Source organism: Lasioglossum baleicum, chromosome 9, assembly GCF_051020765.1.
Source record: "Lasioglossum baleicum chromosome 9, iyLasBale1, whole genome shotgun sequence".
NCBI lineage: Eukaryota > Metazoa > Arthropoda > Insecta > Hymenoptera > Halictidae > Lasioglossum > Lasioglossum baleicum.
Window position 1 is genome coordinate 2,854,638 of NC_134937.1, and position 25,834 is coordinate 2,880,471.

Genomic DNA, 25,834 nt, shown 5'->3' on the forward strand with positions numbered 1-25,834 from the left:
TGTTAACGTTGCTGATGTATGTATCTTTGAATATAATACTTTCGAAAGGCTTCTAATAGTAGAATTTAAAATTTGTTGTACATCTGCCTTAGCCAGTTACTTCTGTAGTCAAAATGGACTGAGGCAATATAAATATTTTGTTTCGTTTCTTTAAGTATATGTAGACTAGGGAGACGATCTTTATGAAGGGCATTCATAACGTTTCTTAAAATAATATATTTCCTTTCTGAAAGGTCTAAATCAAAACATAAGGATAATGCCTCAGTTGCCGATAAACATTTTTTCGATTCCTCTGCAGATTTCGAAGATGTAGAACTATGAGATACCATATTGGCTGCGAAACAAAGTTCTTCTGGCTCTTTTGTTGGGACTAATTCTTCAACTCGCCTTCTTTTTGTATTCACACTGCAATCTACGATTCATTTTTGGGGTCTCCCACGACTGGAATTACGTTCATCCATTTTAGAAAAGCCGACGATTTTAGCAGGCTGCTCACATACTTTGGAAGAACACAGCGAGAATTCAACCATTTTCTATTATTACTTAAAAACCATTCACGGGTTCTGTTAGATTTCTTCCACAATTTGTTTAATTGTACACACAAAAGGGTAGAATACTTTCTCGGACTAGTGTACAGCTCTTGTGTACAATCCATCAAATTAAACGAATCCTGAAGCACACAGAGAAAAGTTAGATATCTGTCGCTTGGTGAACAAGAAAACCATTTCTCGTAAATCTGTGCGTACGTGGTTTCTGGGTGTTTTCCTAAATAAATAATTTTTAAAATTAGGTCGGGGGCAAAGCTCGGGCAGAAAATTTTTATAGAATTCGGTAAAGAATAGCCCTACGAATATTTTCTAGCAAAAATCACAAGACATGTTTTACCTTTTTTACGAAAAGCTTAGTTAAAGCTATAAGAATTTTCGATTTCGCGTTTTAACAAACGGATCACTTTCAATCAGTAAAATACGATAAATAATAATTGTAAAAACCGCTAGGGAGCCAAAATAACGAGTACACACTTTGAACTAAATGATAAATCGCAAATTATTCTATTTTCCGCTTTACAATATGGTGTATAATGTTTTCCTTTTTTGCGCGTACTTGAGGTTATAACACAAGAAAAAAGTGACGTGTCAGATTATGACGAAAGGGACATGTTTTGTTTCAATTGATGTTTAGTTTTTTTTTTCTGGCGAATGTTTATGAATTTTTGCCCTCTTTGCCGATGCACTGTGCACAGTGATGCAAAATGGCCAACAAGCGGAAAAAATCTATAAAAACCACACTATCCAACAAATCTGCTTGAAAATTTGAGGAAAACATACCGCAGGTACAACGGTTATGTGGCAACAATTAAAAAACATGTTATTAATTATTAACTAAAATGGGCTAATTGAAAATCTGTGCATTACGCACATTCTTTATTTCTCGAAGCATACAACAAATTTTTTATTACATTTTGATCTGATACAGATTGTTTTGACAATATACAATATTGAACTAATTGTGTTTAAAAAATCTCGACCACCTTCGGTCAATCTTCGCTGCAATTGAACTTTGACGTTCCGTGGATTCACCTATTCCCCTTACCCTCGAGCCACGTGATTATTCTATCCCTTGTCCAACTCTTTGTTGGATACTTGGTCTTTTTCACGCTATGGTATGGCGCATTGTCCATAACAATAACTGCCCCATCTCGCAGCATGGGCAAAAGTTTGCAGAACCACTCAAAAAATGTGTCCCCGTTCAGCTCATGATGATAATCAGCAGAGTCTTTCTTCGACTAGAAACAAAGGAGGGCTCCAGGTACAAATCCGTCTGCTGACCCGACGTGCAAAATAATTAGGCGCTTACCTCTTCCGGTAGGAGCATGTATGCCTATCGATAAGCCCCTTTCTTCGGCGTTCCTTGGGCAGCTGACACTCGTATCCACCCACAATCTCCTCTTGCAATCCCCGGCGTTGATCCATGTTTCATCGAGGTAATAGATGGGGCGTCCTTCTGCACGTAGGGTCCTTATTCTTTCGATGTACCTACAACGTAAATTGTATAGTGTACAATAGTGTAAAAAACATTTTTGAATGTATGTTGATTGTTACTTACTGTTGCCGCCAATATACAAGACGGGGTTCATCAATTAGGGCGCTGTTGCGCTTCCTCACAATGTATTTAAACTCCATACATTTCAGAAGCGTGTGGAGTGTTGACTTCTTGAACGAAGGAAGTTCTTCATCGTTGTTGATAGCGTGTAGAATCTTGTCCAACGTTGGAATCTCCCGATTCAACCAAAAGCTATGCACCTTCCTCCTTATAGCTATGAGGTCTTCTTCGGATGTCTTCTCCAATATGCTTAGTCGTTGCTTCTTCTTATTTGGCGATGTCACGTTCCCTATTGATTTATACTCCGCCAGAGTTTTGCATACAGTATCCCGTCCAATTCCTGTCTGCTTAGAAAGGGATTGGACGATAGACTTGTATGTTATGCCTGGGTTCACTGTATTAACATGCTTATACAGATTCACCAGCATCTGCTTTTGAGCAGATAGCACAAACTGAATAGAGGAAGAAACACAAAATATTTATAATGCGAACTTACCTTCCCTGACGGATTTCTCTTTGGTGGTGACATATGGGATGGACCAGGAACTTCCTCTTCCATTTTAAATGCCCTGAAATCGTTGTTGATAGCGTGTAGAATCTTGTCCAACGTTGGAATCTCCCGATTCAACCAAAAGCTATGCACCTTCCTCCTTATAGCTATGAGGTCTTCTTCCGATGTCTTCTCCAATATGCTTAGTCGTTGCTTCTTCTTATTTGGCGATGTCGCGTTCCCTATTGATTTATACTCCGCCAGAGTTTTGCATACAGTATCCCGTCCAATTCCTGTCTGCTTAGAAAGGGATTGGACGATAGACTTGTATGTTATGCCTGGGTTCACTGTATTAACATGCTTATACAGATTCACCAGCATCTGCTTTTGAGCAGATAGCACAAACTGAATAGAGGAAGAAACACAAAATATTTATAATGCGAACTTACCTTCCCTGACGGATTTCTCTTTGGTGGTGACATATGGGATGGACCAGGAACTTCCTCTTCCATTTTAAATGCCCTGAAATCGTTGTTGATAGCGTGTAGAATCTTGTCCAACGTTGGAATCTCCCGATTCAACCAAAAGCTATGCACCTTCCTCCTTATAGCTATGAGGTCTTCTTCCGATGTCTTCTCCAATATGCTTAGTCGTTGCTTCTTCTTATTTGGCGATGTCGCGTTCCCTATTGATTTATACTCCGCCAGAGTTTTGCATACAGTATCCCGTCCAATTCCTGTCTGCTTAGAAAGGGATTGGACGATAGACTTGTATGTTATGCCTGGGTTCACTGTATTAACATGCTTATACAGATTCACCAGCATCTGCTTTTGAGCAGATAGCACAAACTGAATAGAGGAAGAAACACAAAATATTTATAATGCGAACTTACCTTCCCTGACGGATTTCTCTTTGGTGGTGACATATGGGATGGACCAGGAACTTCCTCTTCCATTTTAAATGCCCTGAAATCGTTGTTGATAGCGTGTAGAATCTTGTCCAACGTTGGAATCTCCCGATTCAACCAAAAGCTATGCACCTTCCTCCTTATAGCTATGAGGTCTTCTTCCGATGTCTTCTCCAATATGCTTAGTCGTTGCTTCTTCTTATTTGGCGATGTCGCGTTCCCTATTGATTTATACTCCGCCAGAGTTTTGCATACAGTATCCCGTCCAATTCCTGTCTGCTTAGAAAGGGATTGGACGATAGACTTGTATGTTATGCCTGGGTTCACTGTATTAACATGCTTATACAGATTCACCAGCATCTGCTTTTGAGCAGATAGCACAAACTGAATAGAGGAAGAAACACAAAATATTTATAATGCGAACTTACCTTCCCTGACGGATTTCTCTTTGGTGGTGACATATGGGATGGACCAGGAACTTCCTCTTCCATTTTAAATGCCCTGAAATCGTTGTTGATAGCGTGTAGAATCTTGTCCAACGTTGGAATCTCCCGATTCAACCAAAAGCTATGCACCTTCCTCCTTATAGCTATGAGGTCTTCTTCCGATGTCTTCTCCAATATGCTTAGTCGTTGCTTCTTCTTATTTGGCGATGTCGCGTTCCCTATTGATTTATACTCCGCCAGAGTTTTGCATACAGTATCCCGTCCAATTCCTGTCTGCTTAGAAAGGGATTGGACGATAGACTTGTATGTTATGCCTGGGTTCACTGTATTAACATGCTTATACAGATTCACCAGCATCTGCTTTTGAGCAGATAGCACAAACTGAATAGAGGAAGAAACACAAAATATTTATAATGCGAACTTACCTTCCCTGACGGATTTCTCTTTGGTGGTGACATATGGGATGGACCAGGAACTTCCTCTTCCATTTTAAATGCCCTGAAATCGTTGTTGATAGCGTGTAGAATCTTGTCCAACGTTGGAATCTCCCGATTCAACCAAAAGCTATGCACCTTCCTCCTTATAGCTATGAGGTCTTCTTCCGATGTCTTCTCCAATATGCTTAGTCGTTGCTTCTTCTTATTTGGCGATGTCGCGTTCCCTATTGATTTATACTCCGCCAGAGTTTTGCATACAGTATCCCGTCCAATTCCTGTCTGCTTAGAAAGGGATTGGACGATAGACTTGTATGTTATGCCTGGGTTCACTGTATTAACATGCTTATACAGATTCACCAGCATCTGCTTTTGAGCAGATAGCACAAACTGAATAGAGGAAGAAACACAAAATATTTATAATGCGAACTTACCTTCCCTGACGGATTTCTCTTTGGTGGTGACATATGGGATGGACCAGGAACTTCCTCTTCCATTTTAAATGCCCTGAAACCACTTGTAACACTTTAAAGTTTTACCGCCAAAAACACACTTCGAAAAACAAACCACACCCGGTATAGCTGCGAACAAAACGGTTTGCGGTAGTGTTGTATAAAGCTCGAGTCTTCGAAGCTCCAGAGCTCAGTCTTAAAGACTTCTTCTAAATCTTCTTCTATAGAAACTTAGTCTTTAAGACTGAGCTCTGAAGCTTCGAAGACTCGAGCTTTATACAACACTAGTTTGCGGCGCTGCAGCACGTGGCGTCACTTCGGTGCCGCTGCGCGCATGCGCTGTGCATTGGGAAGGGAACGTATGGAGTGGGAGTATTACCAATTAGGACGAAGATGCGCAGCGACGGACGAAAACTGGTCTTCACGCGGTACTGCCCTCTCGTTGGATCAAGTTTAGGTAGTTAGTATAAAGGTTAAAATTCAAAGAAACTGGTTGCAGAAAAATGATATTCATGAAAATAGTAAAATAAATATATAAATATAATATAAAAGAAACAGAAGTAATGATTATTGAAGTTCGCAGAAAGTGAATAGTAATTTGTCTAGCTCCACAACCATTATTACGAGGGCATTTTTGGCCTCTAGAAGGTCATCCACACAACTGATACCGATACCTTTTTTTTTTATTTATTTAAAGGCGGTGGGGAAATGCTCTTACGCACACCCTCTCCTCCGATGGTGGTCGGAGAGGGTAGTGTGGGACTTGGCTTCTCTTAGGATGTAATTTGGAGAAATCATATGGGTTTATATCCTTCGCCTATACCCACTAAAACCCCACCGCCCAGGACCTAAGGACCCTTCCTCATACCATGTTGACGATGATTTTATACCTCCGCTGTCCCGCTTTCCGCATTCAGCGGAGGTATTTTCATCGTCCCTAGGTCCACACATGTTCTTGGCTATTACTGATACCGATACCTAAATCAACATGACCCCGTATTATTCCATCGCGACCCCTCTGACATCCTTTTTTTATGCCCATCTCATCAAATATCACTGCACAAAGCAGTCTTTGCCCTTTTTCTTTCAACTCGTCAGATTTTTCTTTTAACGATGCAAAGGATTTCTCAGTAAAACCTGGTTCTGCATTTACACTACTATACCACGTTCTGAGGACATCTGCGCGCGGAAGGGCTAAATTAAAGGTTTTTCTATTATATGAATACGCTTTCGGTGAATAAAAGTGTACTGTTAAAGCAAACGCGCGCAGTGCTGGGGGGTATTTGTCTCGCGTGAGTTTGCCTATGTTTTTTCTGTTTTTCAACATGCGGTTGAACAATTCTAATGAAGCATCTGCATTAGCAGAAAGGCAATAATATGCACTATCAGGCAGAAGTCTGTTTTCCTTTAACCCTTGTATCACATCTTGTAAAGAGTGTACATACTCTGCATCAAGGATCAGAATGTAGATGGAAAAAAGTCAATTCAAAATCACTGGAAAAACTCGGCATAATCGAGCGAGTTTATGTTTCACTGTGAAGGCTCAGATCGGACTGAGTGAAATACGCGTGATACCCGCGTGTACATAGCCGACGAGGCTAGTCTTCTCAAATGAATATATAAACGTCTTTACGTATGCCGACGCGTGCTGACGAGAACAAGCGGTATCTACCACTCTGTACGGACTGTCGGAGACAAGTGCCCGATGCGGAACGCGCATATATAATATAATAGCCTGCGGTCTGGGGAAAATCCCTTCACTAATGTAGGAATATGGTTCTTCGGAGTCACCAATGTGGGAAATAGTGAATCACTTTGAGAAGGAATTGGAGAGTCCTACATACCTCTCCACGTGTTCGGTAGAAAAGGAAATCGAGTATGAACAATATTTTGCAGTCACCAGTAATTTAATCAATTCAATGACTAAACGGAGTTGTTACAAATGATAACAAGGAGACCGAGGATACATTATGCATCCGAGTGATGCAAGGAGCAAACCGAGTACAAATCAAACTTTTAGAATATAACACGTATCGAGTTGAGAGAACGCAGACGAATGATGCGTCTATTACGAGCGTTAGAACACAAGAGAGCGAGAGCATTTCTCTTCGCTCACGAAGTTGGCCGAAAAGCGGCGAGGGCGCTGGCGCGGTACCCCACCAACAGTCGAGGGCAGTGTCGCCAGAAAGTGACCGAACCGTCACTCGAGGGGAATACAAGGTACCCCCTCTCTGATGACCATACCCTAGCAAAATTCCTATATCCGCTTTTCTGTCCCATTTAGAGTTCCTTTTTACTTCGGGTACTCTAGCAAAAACTTTACTACCAAATACTTTTAAATTACTCAAATTTGGTCGTTTACAAAAAAATATCTCAAAAGGTGTTTTATTTTCTACAGTACTTTTTGTAAAAGTTTTATTTTTTGAATAAGTTGCTGTTTTTACAACTTCTGGCCAGTATCTTAGACTTACGTTTGCATCATGTAATAGACATCTTGCAGAATTCATAATTCTTCTGTTAAATTTTTCAGCCACACCATTTAACTTGTGTACGTATGGTGGGCATGGTTCAATTAGGATTCCCCTTTCGTTTGCTAAATCATAGATATATTTGGTGGGGATTTAGTGGGGCGAATGGGAGACACGTTGCGCATGCGCGATGGGGATGCAACAATGACACAGTGTGGCCAGATGAGGTTGAAACCAACCTCATTTCCCCCTCCAGGCTCTCCACCTTATCCCCTTCCACTATCCTATTCCCCCGTTCAGTCCCTATCGCGCACGCGCAACGTATCACATATTACTCTGGTCATCAGAGAGGGGGTACTAGAATTCCCCCCGATTCCTTTTCGATTACCCCTGTCTGGACACACTGCAATGACATGACATTTAGCAAGTTTTAGGTTATTGCAGCGTATCGTAGTTATGAAATGAATCATATGTGAATCGTTCTGCAGATTATGAACTTCCTTTATTATAAATGAAATGAATTGTAACATGGGAGTTTCAGTTGTGAAGTGGAGTATGAATATTGAAAAAAATGTTGAAATCTATAGTACTATTAAAAAGTATATTAAAAAGTTTGGTATAGGGAAGATGAAAGAAATTGTAGAACTGAATACTGAATGTAATAAATATATTATATGTACATAATACAATAAAATTGTAGGAAAATATAGTCTATGAGCTATATATGTACATACGCAATGGGAAAGGATGGTAAAGGGTAACAACAACTATTGAGTTATTGACGGTGAATATTAATATATATATTAATGAACATATTAATGAACCCTACTCATATAACATACAATAATAAACAAATACACACACATCTAAATAAGAAAACAAATACTCCACATGTATCACTGTCACTGCTGCTGTTTTTAGTTTCATCAGCGAACAAGATTCCAGTTAATTTAGGTGGTATTTGTTCTCTATCGTACATGTCGCTATTAATAAATTGTGACATCTGTTCCGGTACTTGGAAGCTGGAAGCATTAAGGTGCTTCGATTGCAAATATAATTTAACACGTGTAAGAGCGCAAACCATATACGTATTCAACTTGTTTCTTTTTTTAATTTTTATATCTGTTATCGCGGAAAAATATCTTTCGACATCCGCATTCGAATGCGGCAGTGACAGGCATATACAGTGACTCAAACAATTGATCAAATGTTTAATTTTGTTTCAATTTTTATTCAATTGAACACGTGTTACTAAGATATGTAACAAAATATTTTATTATAATATATACATAGTTTTCGTAGTTCATATAATACAGAATTAACGTAAATATATTACACTTTGTAAACAAAATTAAATGAAATTAACAAATTGTGTAATGATCAAATTTTTGTATTTGAAAAAATGAAATATTAGTACTTCGTATACCCTCCTTTGGCTTTCAGTACGGCTTCTATGCGTCTTGGCATACTATCTACTAAACTTTTACACTGTTCAGCCTTAATATTTTCCCAAGCAATTTTAACTTCTGACCACAATTCAATAATACTTCTTGAATTGTGATCGAAGTTGGCAACTCTTCTTTTTAGTAAACCCCATAGGTGTTCTATTGGGTTCAGATCGGGAGACTGTGGGGGCCAGTCTAAAGCAGTAAAACCATGAGCTGTTAACCATTCTTTGGTGATTTTTGCCTTGTGTTTAGGGTCATTATCGTGCTGAAAAATGACTTCTTCTGCGTTCTTATTCCATTTTGCCAAACTTCCAATTAAACTTTTCTGCAGGATGGATGTGCATGATATTGCAGTCATTCGACCTTCAATTTTTTCAACGCATCCGACGCCCTCACTGGTCATACAACCCCAAACCATGATATGGCCTCCTCCAAATTTCGCTGTTGGATGAACGTGATGCGACCGTACTTGTTCTTTATTTCCTTGCCATGTCCATTCGCGTCCATCGCACCCAAAACGATTAATTTTCGTCTCATCTGACCATATTACTCGGGTCCAATCGAGATCTGTATAATTTTTATATTTTTCGGCAAACTGCAGCCGAAGTTTCTTGTGCCGCTTTGTAAGAAGAGGTTTCTTTATTTTTGCACGTCCTCTTAAATTCACTTCTCGCAGTGCATTACGCACTGTTTCAGCGCTTACGTTAATATTATGGTGTGTGACTAAATTTTTTTGCATCTGTACAGCATTATCAACGCTACCATTACGGATTGATCGTATGATTAATCGCTTTGTGGTAGTGGATAACTTTGATTTTCGTCCTGCTTTATTTTTTAGTATGTTTTCTTTTAAAGTTTTACGTACTGAAGACACAGTACCAACAGAGCACAGTACCTTCTTAGAAATCTCGCGATGAGAAAGCCCAGATATTAATAGTTTTTTAATTTCTGATATTTTACTTGCTTGTATTGGTCTCATTATGAAATATGACTAAAAATATTTGTTTTTATTAATTATTTTATCACAAACGTATTCTCGAATGTTTAAAAATAACAGACAAGAATTATAATCTCGGCGCAACGGTTCGATCAATTAAACAACTAAAGCAATTTTACAAATTAATTTTACACTTTCTACGTTTCGATCCTAATTTAGATCATCCTCAAGAAAAGCGGAAAAACTGCGTCTGGAAATATACCAATTGAAATAAAAACAGTTTTGATGTTGGAAAAAACATTGAAAGATTGACTCACTTGCTTTATGGAAATTTTAACATTGATATTTAATTTGGTGACACGTGTTACTCATATGTTGTTTCACAGGTTACTAAGGCACAGACACACGAGGCCCAAGAACCATAAACCTATCAGTGATCAATAGATCACCTAGCCAATCGATATCTGGCGGGATATTCAAATGATGAGAATCCACACTAACTGCCCTCTGACAGAATTTCTACACTCATTAGAGTATATAAAGGAAACAAACAATTTTTGACCAAGTCATACAGAGTTGTTTTGTAGTTGATAAACATAGGATAAAATTAAGTTAGAAAATGACTCATCATAGAACATTACTGGTTCAGTAATGTTGTGTAATAGTCGTGAACCATGGGAGTTTCATATCTCATATTCACACTAGGCTGTTTAATCATATGAATCGTTTCTAATAATATCCTGTTATTTAAGTTGTTTTCCTTGTCAACTATTTTGGTGTTTTCAAAATCAAAACTATGGTCAAATTCAATTGAATGTTTTGTCAAGAAAACTCAAGCAAGAGTCTTTCTCAATTTCATGTGTGAACTGAATTCTATTATGAAAACTGTTGAACGTGTCTAACACAGTTTGTAGTTGTTGTGGTTTTATACATGTGATTATGTCATCAACATATCTTTTGTAGAAAGGGAGTTCAAATGGTAACTTAGAAATCGAAACCTGTTCTAGTTCTTCCATTACAAGGTTCGCAATTACTGGAGAGATGGGTGATCCCATTGCAGTGCCAAAAACCTGTTTGTAATATATGCCGTTAAACATGAAAACATTAGCTTCAAGTACAAATTTAACAGCCTGGAGGAAATCATTACGTCCAATGGAAGTATGCTCTTTGATTTCTTCCCATCTACTATCAAAAACTTTAATAGCCAAATCGATTGGAACATTGGTGAACAGCGCTGTTACATCAAGTGATACTAATTGCATGCAATCTTCAGGGATCACAATTGTCCTGGGACCACAATTATCCAAAAAAAAAAAAAAAAATTAATTTGTAAAATTGCTTTAGTTGTTTAATTGATCGAACCGTTGCGCCGAGATTATAATTCTTGTCTGTTTTTAAACATCATTACGATCGATAACTTTAATAACATTTAAAAATAACGTTATGACTTACCAGTAATTATATTTGTGCTAAGGAATGCCAAAAATATAAGAATTTTTCACAATTGAGCTTAACACAAATAATTGATCAAATATCCACAGAATATACAAATTCGTAATACACGTCCGCTTTGTACGATTACAGGGCTTAAACTGTCGTGAAGTACCGACGCAATGTTTACATTTTTCGTATATATATCAACAGTCGTAAGCAAGATTCTGAGAAAGGTATACTGTGACTTGTTTCCTTTTCGTTCGAACATTTGATCAATTGTTTGAGTCACTGTATATGCAAGTTTTGCCACTTCATCGTACAATAAATTATCTAGTGAATCTTTTAAATTGCTAACGGTGCTCCAAAATTCTATGACATTTAATTTTTTCAACTTTTCTTTTTCATTTTCGGAAGTTTTACGGCTAATGAAAACCATTGGTCAGTCGCTTTTGCACAATCCACTTTGGATGAAAATTTTTCTAGAATAGTTTCTATTTGCCCTATGTGTTTATTGTTATCTGACGCTACCTCTGGACTTAAAAAATGTAATGCTTCTACAAACTCATCATTATATGGAAATCTTTTTGTCGATTCTGTGTATGCAATTTGATAAAAGTTTTGTATTATTTTATAAAATTCTACAATTTCGTTGCTTTTCCCTGGCTTACTCTGTTTTTTAAATTTTGTATCAACTCTGATGCTTTTGACCCAATATAAATATCTTCCAGCGGCAATAATATAGCTGCATCGTAGACATTCAATTTTCCAAAATTGTCATCAAACAAAAACTCCTCTTTAATAAAATGTACATATAATATATGTCGAGACATGACGGAAGCGACGCAACCCGTTGACAGAGACGCGTAACGCTTGCTTATTGTAAAAGACAATTATGTTATCTCTTGGAATTATACGTCCGTGTAGGACTAAGTTTAGTTTTAAAAATAACGGTTTGGAGATTTCGGTTATGCGTTTACGGTCGAACGGCTGCGAGTCAGATGCTTGACGGTACCTTAGTAATTGCCCAGCGAAAATGCAATAAAACGTTTCCCGTTTACCTGCATCCCTCATCGTGCGCGGCGCAAGGAGAGATGCGAAATAGGGTCCCTGGAAGGGATGGGATGGGGCCTTGTTGAACGTGACCACGAGGGGCAGAATGTTTTTGGCTGCGCTACAGTGAAGAGCGTTTGATTTTGGTAGACAGCTAGTCGTCGCGAGTGGAAGCGAAAAGAGTCAGACGTAAGATCGTGTAAGGAGACGACCTTACACGGATCGCTACGGGTCGAGGGTTGTAGTGTTTAACGGTGATCGTTGTTTCCCGGTTCATTTAATTCCGCGCCTGCGAAGACAATGAGTGATCCGGTGGAGAACGTCTCCGGTCAAACCCTAGCTGGCCCGATGGGGAACCTTTCCAATCAGCCTCCGACATATATTTATTACATTCAGTATTCAGTTCTACAATTTCTTTCATCTTCCCTATACCAAACTTTTTAATATACTTTTTAATAGTACTATTAAACTATTAAACTATTAAACTTCATACTCCACTTCACAACTGAAACTCCCATGTTACAATTCATATAATTTATAATAAAGAAAGTTCATAATCTGCAGAACGATTCGTATGATTCATTTCATAACTACGATACGCTGCAATAACCTAAAACTTGCTAAATGTCATGTCATTGTTGCATCCCCATCACGCACGCGCAACGTGTCTCCCATTCGCTCCACTAAGGCCGCTATTAGACTAGGCCACTGGTGGCGCAACTCGGTTGCCCTGTAGGGTTTATGGAAGGATGGACAACCGGAATGGTTATCACTGGTGGGCGCCCTACTCGCCTATCGGGTTCAACTGGGTATAAGAGAAGATAATCACTCGGACTAGTTTTACGTCCGCTTCACTCAGCGGCCAGAGCAGGGGGTGGCGACTCCCATATAAAAAAGTGGACACTAATTTAGTTGTAGTTCAGTACCTTTAGGTATGGTGGCAGCACAGTAGAGACCAAAGAGTAGGGATACAAGCAGTGTGTGATCACACGCACACCTAACTCACACATGATTAACCTTGCATATACGTGTAATCGTATTCTTCGCTAGCTATTGATGATTATGAATTTATTTTCAGGGAAAATGAATTGGTAATATAACATACAACAATATAACATATTTATTATTAAAACTATACAGGGTGCGCCATCTCGAGCTTCGGTATGGAAATATTGAATAACTTCGGCAACTAGTGAAAGTGAATGTTTGTTATTGTTTTTTTATTTAATTTAATCCTTTACAATTTGTTTCAACTATACTTAGAACACAACATCCAACAAATGACCACCTTTACGAGCCACACAAAATTGTGCTCTTTTTTTCGAATTTTCCATTACTTTGGCCAGCATTTCGGGCGATATTGCCTCTATTTCAGCTCGAATGTTGGTCTTGAGCGCTTCCAATGTCGTGGGCTTGTTGGCGTATACTTTACTTTTTAAATAACCCCACAAAAAAAAGTCCGGCGGCGTCAAATCCGGCGATCTTGGAGGCCACTCAATATCGCCACCTTTCGACATCAAACGGCCGGGGAATTTTCGCTTCAAAAAGTTCATTGTTTTGATCGCCGTGTGGCATGGGGCGCCGTCTTGTTGAAACCAGAAGTTCAATAAATTTTTTTCGCGCATTTTTGGAATCACATAGTGCGCCAAAATCCACCGATAACGGTCGCCATCGACGGTTTCGCCTTCACGAAAGAAAAATGGTCCGATGATGGTTTTGGTGCTAACGCCGGCCCAAACAGTGACTTTCTGGTCATGCAATGGCTTCTCGTGGATAATGTGAGGATTGTCTGTGCCCCAGAATCGACAATTTTGTTTGTTCACTCCGCCAGAGAGATGGAAATGGGCCTCGTCCGTGAACAAAATTTGATTCCAAAACTCGGAATCAACCTCGGCCATTCGAACCACGCTTTTTCCGTATTCCAAGCGACGGGGCTCGTCTGTAGGCAATAATCGTTGAGTTATTTGCACTTTGTAAGGAAACATGTGAAGATCTTCCTTCAAAATCCTCCTAAGAGTGGTTCCTTTGATGTTTAGCTGCTGGGCACGGTGACGATACGACAGATTTGGGCTTTCATAAACACTCTGCTTGACAGTTTCAACAATTTCATTAGAGCGTCTTTTACGAACTGACACGCGTTGATGATTTCCCACAGACCCCGATTCTTCGAAATTTTTAGTCAGATTACGTATGGTGTTATCAGAAGGCACTTTACGACCGCGGTATTTTCGACGGTATGCACGTTGAGCAAGCACAATTGAACGACTATTTTCCAAATACATGGTCACAATTTCCGCGCGTTCTTTACATGTAAAGTTATTCATGGTCAGAATTGTACTGAAATGACGTTTCGAAATTGTTTTTTCTCAAGTCATACCGCCAATGTATAACAAAGTTATTCAATATTTCCATACCGAAGCTCGAGATGGCGCACCCTGTATATATACTACATACATAGTAAATTATACAATAATAAAAAATATATGATAATAAAATACATAAAAATTATAATAATAAAATAATATAATATAATGATACAAATCATATTATGAAGACGAGTGTCGTGTTGTCGAACTGTATGATCAGCTGGGCGCGCCGATCCACCGCGTCCGCTCCTCTTGCCGCACCCGCGAGGCCCGAGCTACTCGATCCACCCTAGGAGCTCGCGGGGAACATTGGGATGGTGCGGGGACGACGGCACACCGAGCAGATCGCTAGAACCTTTTTTATTTAATTTTCCTCCTTGGTTTTGTTCCAAGTTTCTGTTGCTCCATTTTCCAGGTTTCCAAAGTAACTGTAATCATATAAGAATAAAATAATTAAATTATCTAATTTATTACGAATAGAAATATATAGTGATGGAAATAGTTAATAGTAGACAATTACCTCATTCAATTTGCAGTTGCTTTATTTTTGTATTTCTTCGAACGTTTATTGTATGATAATAATGCTCGTTTGAATATCCTATTGTCCAGAGGCAATGTTGTCTGTTTTCCAGATAAAATTGCATTTGTCTCTTTGCAAAGCTGTTTCATATAATATGTTCCGATCTCTGGACTTAGAAATTCATTCAGGATATTGACGTGGTTTGTGCAAAAAGTCCAAGAAGTTCCCAATTCTTCTTTAATTTTCTCTTGTAGTTGTTCACTGAATCTCCTCTTGAAACAAATTGTGGGAACGTATGTATGTAGAGAACACAGAACTTTTGAAATTATTTTATCAAAATTGGACTCTTTGTCCGCAGCAACACGGGGTCTGAAAAAACTGGTTTTGCAATTGAAACAGTTTTTCACCATATCCAAAGATAAAGCTTTCCGGCTTATGTAATCTGCCATATGATTTTTTATCGTGGCTCTTCTTTCTTCTGGGATGATTATTTCCTCTTCCGGCACAGGCACGTTGTCTTCAAATCCATCATTTGCAGGATTATGTTGGCTATCCTCATCCTCAAGGAACTGCTCCAATGTGAAAAGCATTGTACCGTCGCACACATCCTTACAGTTCTTGCCTATTGTCTTTCTTGAAGTAAGATTACTTACTAGCAAAACTTTAAAAGCGGCAACGAACTGATCGCATGTAGGGTTATTATTTCTTCCACCAATGCTGCGAATCTTGCTGAAAAAGTTTTCCAGCGGATCCTGATTTGCATATCTGGGCTTGAAATTTTTTAAGCCTGCAGCAGATAGAAGCTTCCATAATTTCTGAAAGCCACAGATAGTGTGGATCCAATTCCGCAAGGATGGTACGGATTTGGTACGTACATGTGTATTTGGATCCACGTACTGCATGTGACGCAGTTCCTTTAGTGCCTCTTCCCAAAATTTGTGATGTGGGCTATTCTTTGTTATGGCCACTCGTAGGGATGTTTCCGGCCGAATGCTGTGTCCATTTACGGAATCCATCAGGTTATTAAAAAAGTTGAGGGTTCTTGCCGTTGTTCTTCCTTCTTCTTTTGGCATCACTTTTGGCCCGATGCGTGTTTCGATATGATATGAACCTAGAAAATACAACTGTTTGTTAATTTAACAAAGTACAAGATTGATATTATACATTTAAATATGAGCATTAATAATTTACCTTCGATATTTGTTAAAAATTCTATGTAACTAGACACCTGTTTGCTAAAAACTTGTGTCGCATATTTAACACGCATTTTTTTAATTTTTCTTGGTACTACGTGCTCTTCTGTTATCTTCTGCAGTTGGAGGTTTAACATGTTCGTGTTAACATCAATGTCATACGCCAACCTTACAGCACGCCAAGATGCAATTTGTCTATTTGTAGCATCTTTCCCAACGTTTGCCTCCAAGTCCTTATTTAACAAGTTGTTTCTGATTCCTTTTATCAGATGTGGAGGATCATACAGAGGGATTAATTCCACTCCGTTTATATCAATTGTTCTTCCTATAATATATAATGGATTAATTAGAAACGTTTAGATATTACACAACACATCACAATACATATTACAATATATTACTCACTGTAAGACTGTCCAAGTTGACAACGTTTACGATGGGTTTGCATTAAAAGTTCATTAATTGCTTTACGATTCGAAGATCTTTGATCGCAAACAGTTGCAACAATTTTCAAGCCTGTTTCATTGACTGCACTGGTCACATTTCGAATACATTTCATTAATTGATGCGACACTATCTGATCTTCGCAGAAATAATATGCGATTGGGACTTTCCAGGGCGTGAATAGGCCTCGCAACATAAAAACAAGTGCATGGTCTGCAAACTTGTTTGTTCTTCGGCATTGCCAGTCCTCAAATCCTATAATTTTATTATGTTTTTTCTCATACGAAATATGTGGTTTAAGTGCCACTTCGTCCCACATCAAAATGCAATATTTATTGCGAGCATCTTTCATATCCGATGTCGCTTTTTTTAAATGGCTCATAATTATAGAATTGATGCCTGTATCAAGTGAGATTTTCTTGACTAATTCGTTCAACGTACTCCGACTGGGTAACGTGAACATCTCACTTAAGAATCGGTAACTTTTTCCCGACTGCTTCATAATTGATAAGGCTAAAATTTTCTCAGAAGTTGAGAATCTTCTACCCTATAAATATTATTCTATACGTTAGACATGCTTTTAAGTAAGGAAAATAATAAAATGTAGAAACACACAAAGTTAATTTCCAAGTGGTTATGTAAAAAAGAATATTTAAGCATAACAGGCAGATAAAAATATTTAAGCATAACCGGCAGATAAAAATATTTAAACATAACAGGCAGATAAAAATATTTAAACATAACAGGCAGATAAAAATATTTAAACATAACAGGCAGAAGAATAAATATAAAAATATTGAAAAGAGAATACGTGCATAAAGGGGTTGACAGGCAAATTTTTACATTTAATTGTATGAATAAAAAGAAAGAAGCACACGAATTATAGCAAAGTTAAAAAAAACCATTCCTAACTGAATCCTTGCCAAGTAACTTACGGTAGTAGTGATCAATAATTGATTTATACTGCATTAAAAAGAGAAAATTGATTAATTGTCTGTTTAATAAATTATATCTATCTATGTATGTATATATATATAATGATATTACCTTTGCCTTTTTGTCCACATTACGCAGCTGCATTTTCAAAAATAATCGCTGCGCTGGATTTAATTTATTATACTTCTTTAAGCCATTGTCCTTTATAAAGTTGTTGGCCATTACAAGACGCCTTTTGAAGCTTTTTAGTTTCATCATGTGATTATATTGTCGTCTCTTCCATGCTTCGGCAACGTTATGAAATTCTTTGGCACGTGGAGTAATACTGGGTAGTATTTTTGCATGTACATTTTTCCTTTTCCGTTTAGTTATTCTAAACTCTGCTGCAGCTGCTTTATCCTGTCAAACATTATTAGCATACACTTTTATTGTTAATATTCGGTCATTCCATCCTATCTATTACCTTAATATACATACCTCTTCTTGAAGATTTAATGCTGTATCTTCTGGTAGCTCAACACACATTTCTTCCCTTAAATGTGTATCCAACTCCTCTGGAGCATTCGTCATACCATGCACATGGTGTTTTTCAGGCAAAAGCAAACTGGGCACTGCATTATCCCGTAATTTGCGCCTGACGAATGTCGGGATGGTATCATCTTCCGTGAAATGCAATGCGCATATACGTAAATGTTTTAACTTCTCATTTAACATTTCATCCAATCTTGGAGACTGTATGGCTTTCTTCCATTCCAGTACTCGAACTGGATCTTTTGGGAAACAATGTGCTGGAACCTTTTCATTCGAATTACAACCAGGTACAACACATGTGTACTTCGGCATCTTGCAGCTCAAACCTGTATCACGGGTACCATATTGATCTAAAAACACAAAAAAAACAAAAAGGGGAACAGAAAGGGGAACAAATTTCTAGTTTTCACTGCGGTGCACTTGAGTGCACTGAAGTGATAACTAGATATACTGAAAGAAATTTTATATTTTGTTGTATTAAATAGTATGAATAAATAAAATATTATTAAATTATTTATTCCACTATATACATATATCAGCAAACTTATATTTTTCTTTCAGTATTTTTGTTAGTAAATATATAAAAATGAAATTATCGATAGTAGCCAAATCCAGCGTTGAAAATCTGTCGACGAATCACACAATCACACACAATCACTGCACAATTACATTAAATAACGTTAATAAATGCAGGAAAAATGAGCAAACAATCTGACTCCGAAACAGTTTACAACAGTCAGTGACAAGTGACAGTCAGCAACAGTTATAAATGGCGCCATAATTTGGCGGCTAAATCTGAGTGACGCGCGCAAGACAAAGATAGGATTTCCCCACCACCGAGGCACTACTGTGCTGCCACCATACCCAAGGGGTGTGAATTACAATTAAATTCGTCGCTATGGGAGTTGCCACCCCCTGGGCCAGAGCAAAAAGAAGAAGGAGCGGGACTCGGCGTCGCAACATGGCGGCGCCGATCCCCACTACGCCGCGCGAGGAGCGGGGGAAACCAAGTCCCCACAGCGCCACCAGTTGCTCAGCACGTCGTGGGCACGGTGCATTATACAGGTGTGCCGACTTCCCTCAAAAAACTGAGGCAGATGAGTCGTAATTCTCTGGCCGCCGCCAGACGGCGCATGGTCCCAGGTACTGTACATCAGTGTTCCGATTGAACCCACCGTAACTCGCGCATGCGCGGCCAAGACAGTAGCGCATCTACAATGACGCAGCAGAGCGGCAGGAGCCCTGATGCCTTGAGGCAGTTATACATATTGGCGGGAATGTACCGGTGTTATTAGCGGGACGACTGATGGACGAGAGACGTGACGCGGAACGTTAATATTTTATTATACAATGGCAGTTAATAGTGAAGAAAGACTTTTTAAAAGTCTGTTGGGTGCTCAAGCTACCCGATTTCATCGAAATAGTTACGTTACTGAGGCTGAAATTGCCACGCATGCGCGAGTTACGGTGGGTTCAATCGGAACACTGCTGTACATGTGCGAATGAGATTGTGTGTGTATTCAGACGCGCTGCTGACCACGGTGCTGCTGCTGACGTAATTGTCATAGATGGATAGTAATTCTCTGATGGCCGCTAGAGTTCGCTAGTGTCCCGGGCACGGTGATATGTAGTAGGGGAGACGAGTACATCCATTCCAAATTGGAATTCATTCCATGTCGAACTGCCGAACGCCAAACCTCGCTAGTGCACGAATGTGCTCGGAACAGCTCGGAAGAGTATTCTCACACTCCACCCACAAATGCATACATGTATGTATTTGTGTATAAAGAATAGTATGTACTGGTATGTATCTACTTACGTACACTTCTTGGTGCCGGTAACTTATTAAGGAAGAGGAAGGAATTTACTAACATTATAGCAAATTATGAATTGTTTTTAGTGATTGATAATCAGCAAATAAAATTAACGGCATATATTGTTTAGTTACTTGACAAAATTTTAAACAATACTATATATATAAAGAAACACTATAACTAAACTAAACTATACGAAGAAAAACATTTTTGTGTAAATATTATAAGTTTTATTTTAACGATATATGAATACTGTCACGTTGATCTTTTCCGCGGAGCTGGAAGGCCCGTGGGAAGGATCAATCTCGAGCTTTACAGGCACGGAGGCCGGGCCGCGTTTAGCCGAGTACGCGCGGTCCGCCCGGGACAACGGAATTCAAGGATCCGACGGATCAAATTTTGCGAACGGTTCGGGCGCCAGGCACTTTTAGAGTGCCACGCGAAACCAGTGATGCCAGAGCTGTGGTACTGTGGTACTAAACCATACCCCCACCATAGCCTACTATTGCCCCTACGTTGTTTTCCAACTCGCCCGCGCGCGTACCTCTACGGATACAGTAGAGTGATACGCTGGTGAGTGTAGCGCGCGGGCGCGTTGGAACACGACGGAGGGGCAATAGTAGGCTATGGTGGGGGTATGGTTTAGTACCACAGTACCACAGCTCTGGCATCACTGCGCGAAACGCGATTCAGTTCCCGGACTCAGAGAAGCTGAGTACTCTGTACCGGCGTCTTCTCCTTCTCTTCTCGCGGCGGTAGCGATGTCAGCTTCCGTACCTCTCGCGACGGTAGCGAGGTTGTACCCTCCTCTCGCGACGGTAGCGAGGATGACGGCTCCGGCTCTCTCGGCTCCTCCTGCAGCTTCGTCACTTCGGGAGTCTGGCCCGCTGCCTCTTGTTTCTACTAATTTTTGCACTAGTGCTATGATATTCTCCCAATTCCACTTGATACACCCCACGGGTTCTGTTTCAGTTGGTGGTGGCTCGGCCCCCTCATCATTTTCCATACCGATTTGATCCAGTTGATATTCTGCCATTACAACCTTTTTATTCTGTTCTGTAATCTAATAAGTAAAATTAATTTCATTAATCAAGTAAATAAATCAATAAATAAATAAATTATAATAAATAATAATAATATGTTTCTTCATACCTACAGAAATTGAACTGCTCAATTGACGTGTCGAAGCCGGTGTAAAGGGTACGTGCGGTCGGTGCTTTGATCTTGCTCAAATTTTTTCTGTATTTGTATATAGTTTCAAAATATACACAATGATATACCCTGTGATAACCGGTAACTTTAAACTTTTCAACCGCCTCATAAACGGTTACGGCACAGAAAACGCCAGCTATTCTATATGTAAAGCTCTAACACTAATGTACATCGTTCTGATGTACATCGCACCTTTCCTTGGCTTGTTGACGTATTTCGTCTCGGTCCGCCTGAAACATTTTCGCCAGCTCGGACTCGATAATTTCACGAACCTGGGGGTCGTCTTTCAAATGCATCCGCGTTCCAAAGAGTAGCGTAAATGGAGACACCCCAGTGCTCCGGTGGAGTGTGGCGTTGAGCAGCATTTGGGCCTTCTTAAGGTGTTTATACCATTCGGCGGCATTCGGTGCGGATATTTTCGTTAGCAACGGGATCAGCGTTCGGTTTACTCGTTCCACCTGCCCGTTGCCTCGTGGTACGCCGGTGGTGACGAGAGAATGTTCGATTCCCTCCTCGTTATAATAATCCCTAAAGGCGTGGGAGTAAAGGCCGTGCCTCTATCGGAGACTATCCGTCGCACGATTTGCAACGTCACAATACATACAAAAACAATATTTCGTGTTTAGATATGTACATTGTATAAACGTTTGGTTTAGAACAAGGAACCCTTGTTTGTTCGCGTTTGGATTTGAAGATCTTGGTGAAAATTTTGGTATGCACGGCTCCTGGTCAGTTCCTGCTCAAAATCCACAGATTCGTACATATTTCGAAGCTTGGGGATAAGTTTCTGCTTACAATGCTCAACAACTCCAACCTGGTCGAGGAAAAGCTCATGACTACCGATTACACTGTCCAACAAATTTCAACTTTTTAAAAGTATTTCGATTCCCACTATGCGATTCTTGTAGAGTTTTCTGCGCTGATTCCGAATCTGGTTTTAATTTTTTTCCTATACGTCCAGTTTTTGAGAAAATTGAGTTTAAAAAAAAGACATTTTTCAACTTTAAACAAATATTGCGATGTTATTATAAAAGATATTGAATTGTTCTTTACAGCAAAAGATTCCTTAGACTTTCCCGAATACAGTGATATCCAATATTAATACATTATGATTGTTTAAACATGTTTAAACAATGATTAAAGACGGAGATGCACCACTTTTGCACCAATTTTTGCGGATATTTTCGAATTTATCTCAAAAAATAAGGGTCCAGCGAAAAATTGAACTATACCACGCGCCGCGCCGTAATGGCGATGCAGTCGCTTTAAGCGCGCAATTATGTCAGCTTATTTAAATGTTATATTTATTATTGTTATTTATTATTTTTTACTCTATTCCCATTCTATTAATATATTTATTCTTTATATATTATTTTATAGTAAAAATAGGAATGTACAAGATAGAAAACATACCTAAAATTTCGTTCTTTTTGACTGACGTTTGTGAGATGTTTCCGCTTCTTGCATTAAATTCCAACAATAGTCTGCAAGCATGGTTGTACTATCTTTTCCCAAGTATCTTGTTTCCATAACCAAAATGTCTTGATGGAACCTTTCACCGTGTTCATCACTCACATCACCAAGGTTGCACGGAAAAAAGTCTAAATGCGAATGTAAAAAGTGCATTTTGAGAGACATATTACATCCCAACTTATAGAAGGAATCTATTAGTTTTTTCACTATTTGAACGTAGTTTGGTGAGCGATTCTTTCCCAGAAAATTTTTGCAAACATTTTCAAAAGCTGTCCAGGCTCTTGTTTCAGACTCACTCATTGTGTTGAAGAATTCTTCATTGTCTAAGAGTGTTCTTATTTGTGGTCCTACGAAGATTCCTTCTTTTATTTTTGCTTCGGATATTTGTGGAAATTTTGTTTGTAAATATTTAAATGCCGGTGTATCATTATTTATGGATTTGACGAATGCTTTTATTAGACCTAATTTTATATGTAATGGAGGTAAGTATATTTTATTCGGATGGACTAAACGTTCGTACTTAATATTTTTCTGCCCTGGAATATGGGTCTTTCTTGTACAGCCACCATTCCCGTTGTGTTCTTCTTACGAGTGAAGATTTCTTGTTTCTTCAGCTTCGAGCCAACGCTTCTTGTTGAGGCTTTTCACCGTCAACCGATTTCGATGAAATTTTCTGCACATGTTTAACCAACATGGATCTACAAAACGCATATTTTGAATTTTCATTACGGGCCCAAATAAAAAAATTAATAAATTAATAAATATTTAATTAAATTGAAATTATCATTACTAGGAAATATGATTGTATAAGGAATTTGAATTTAATAATTTTACTTACCTGTAACATAACATTATCTGATTCGTCTTTTATAAGCCATTCTTTTCTGACATTTTCTTGAAGAAAATGTTTTCCACAAACATAACCATTTTTATGAATAGTATTGCCTGAAATTTTTAAAGCTTCATCCCACTTTTTATACATATCAACATTTTTCGGAGGTTTAAACAATGATACACGCACACCATTTTTAGAATTTATACTGCAGCAATTCAAAATGCTCCATTTACGCCCCATTTTTAAATTTATTAATTTTGCTTTTGCAACGTATAATGCACGGTGGTATAATGCACCGTGGTAACGATTCAACTAGAAGAAAAACATCTTGTCCGTCGCCTACTTTGCAGTAGCGACCGTTCAAACAATCACGGGGATTGCGGGCGCGCTGCTGAATACACACAATCCCACTCATTCGCACACGTACGGTACCTGGAACCATGCGCCGTCTGGCGGCGGCCAGAGTATTACGACTCATCTGCCTCCAAATTTCAGCATTACAGAGATGCTAAGTCGGCACACCTGTATAATGCACCGTGGTCGTGGGGCATTGAAACAAATGTAACCTATTAAATTACGGTAACTGGTGGAGCCACCAAAAATTGTTGCCGGTTTGGTGAACGGCATCGGCAACCGGCCGGCGACATTTGGTGGCGCCGCCACCAGCCGGGGCATTGATTTGAATGTAGCCTATCATCTATTGCAAAAATCCGTCATAACTTTTCCGACGACCCAATATTTCCTGCCAGCCAGCAATATATCCAATTGCTTTCTGGGAAAATTCACTTAGATTTGGAGACTGTCCCGATGTGAAATTTACAAATTTGGTAATTTCGGGGAAGTAACCAGTATGTTGTACATGTTCACTGAGCCTGTACTTTTCTCGTATTTTCAATTTATGTACTTGGTTATAAACATTTACATCGTACCTATCTGTTCTTGCACGTTTTTTTTTTGGTTCACTTGGTACATTTAATATTTTAGTGTTGTCTAATGCCCTCACGTTTCCTGTATTTATATTAATATAAATGTCATGTCGCACAAGCAGTCGCTTGTACGCGGAAACAAACTGCGAAGCTGTTGGATTTGGGCACCACCCACTTCTGCCTCTAACAGCACAAGAAAGAGTTCCAGATGATCTTGGCTCGTCTTATAAGACAATAAATATTTCATTTGCGATTCATTTGGTTTGATATAAAAGTCGTATATATTAGAAATAGATAATACCGCGGTAAAAAGGCCAATGAATCCCGCTTTTCGCCTGGAGAGGAATATGGAAGTTCCATTTTTATCTTTGATTTTTGATAAATATTCAATTTCCGCGATTAAACGTGGACGCCAAATATCCTCGTTCTCGCATTTTAGGGGACATTCGAGGTGCCTCCCCCATGGATTCCTCACGTTCAAAAAATCGAAATTTGTATCGACGCAGCGTAAAAAACGTGCTGTTGCTGCACCACCTTCGAACTCCGGAATTTTAAGCACGTTCCAACAAAATTCTATACTATCGGCCACGCTTGAGCTCAGTGTTTGTGCAGCTAAGGCTACCTTCATTATCATTTTCATGTATTCAATATGTTTCGTACAAAAACGATTACCCAAACGTAGACCTTCCTTCTGTTGCAGTAAAACAAGTGCTTGAATATATCGCCACTCGATTTTGTTTCCTTCTCTATCAAAGAGGACTAAATATTCGCCTAAACAATTTCTTATGTACTTTAACATATGACAAGCATCAAATATTACATTAATGTCTGGCTCGCCAGGCACAGGATTTGTGAAATGAACTCTAAATATGTTATAAATATTTTCATGCTCTGTGTGTCTTTCTCGTATCTACATGCATTCGAGCACCTAATTTTTCTACTGTGGCAAAATGATCACATGGGCCGTCTAACGTTAAACTGCACACAGTCACGCCCGTTTTCTGTAGGCGAATGAATGCCTTTCGCAATAAGTTGGCTTTAGTTTCGGCGTTCAACGTTGTAATTAAAAAATAGCCGATTGGAAGTTTCCAATTACTGTCTAGCTCCTCAACCATTATTACGGGGGCATTTTTGGCCTCTAGAAGGTCATCCCCACCACTGATACCGACACGTAAATCTACATGACCTCGCATTGTCCCATCGCAATTCTTCTGACATCCTTTTTTTATGACCATCTCATCAAATATCACTGCACAAAGTGTTAGAGTATATGGGCGTAGGCAATTTAATGCACAGTGGAATATAAATATAACTGAACAATGTATCAGAATATGTATTATATGTGGTTGTAATTAACAGAGAAGCAGTAATATTGTACCAAAATACTGTGGATATATATATATTAAAAGAACAAA

At 38.9% G+C, this 25,834-nt stretch overlaps 2 protein-coding genes across 5 annotated transcripts in view; one reads left to right on the forward strand and one right to left on the reverse strand.

The window, feature by feature from the left end:
• LOC143211830 (monocarboxylate transporter 9) overlaps positions 1-25,834 on the forward strand; it is a 187,298-nt gene that overhangs the window by 68,361 nt on the left and 93,103 nt on the right. The gene's annotated exons all lie outside the window — the stretch shown is intronic.
• On the reverse strand, positions 1,178-5,004 carry LOC143211838 (uncharacterized). Its single transcript, XM_076429873.1, has 2 exons — positions 2,107-5,004; positions 1,178-2,036 (listed from the first exon to the last, which is right to left on the reverse strand). The coding sequence occupies exons 1-2, from the start codon at positions 2,529-2,531 to the stop codon at positions 1,787-1,789; spliced, it is 675 nt and encodes a 224-aa protein (XP_076285988.1). The 5' UTR covers positions 2,532-5,004; the 3' UTR covers positions 1,178-1,786.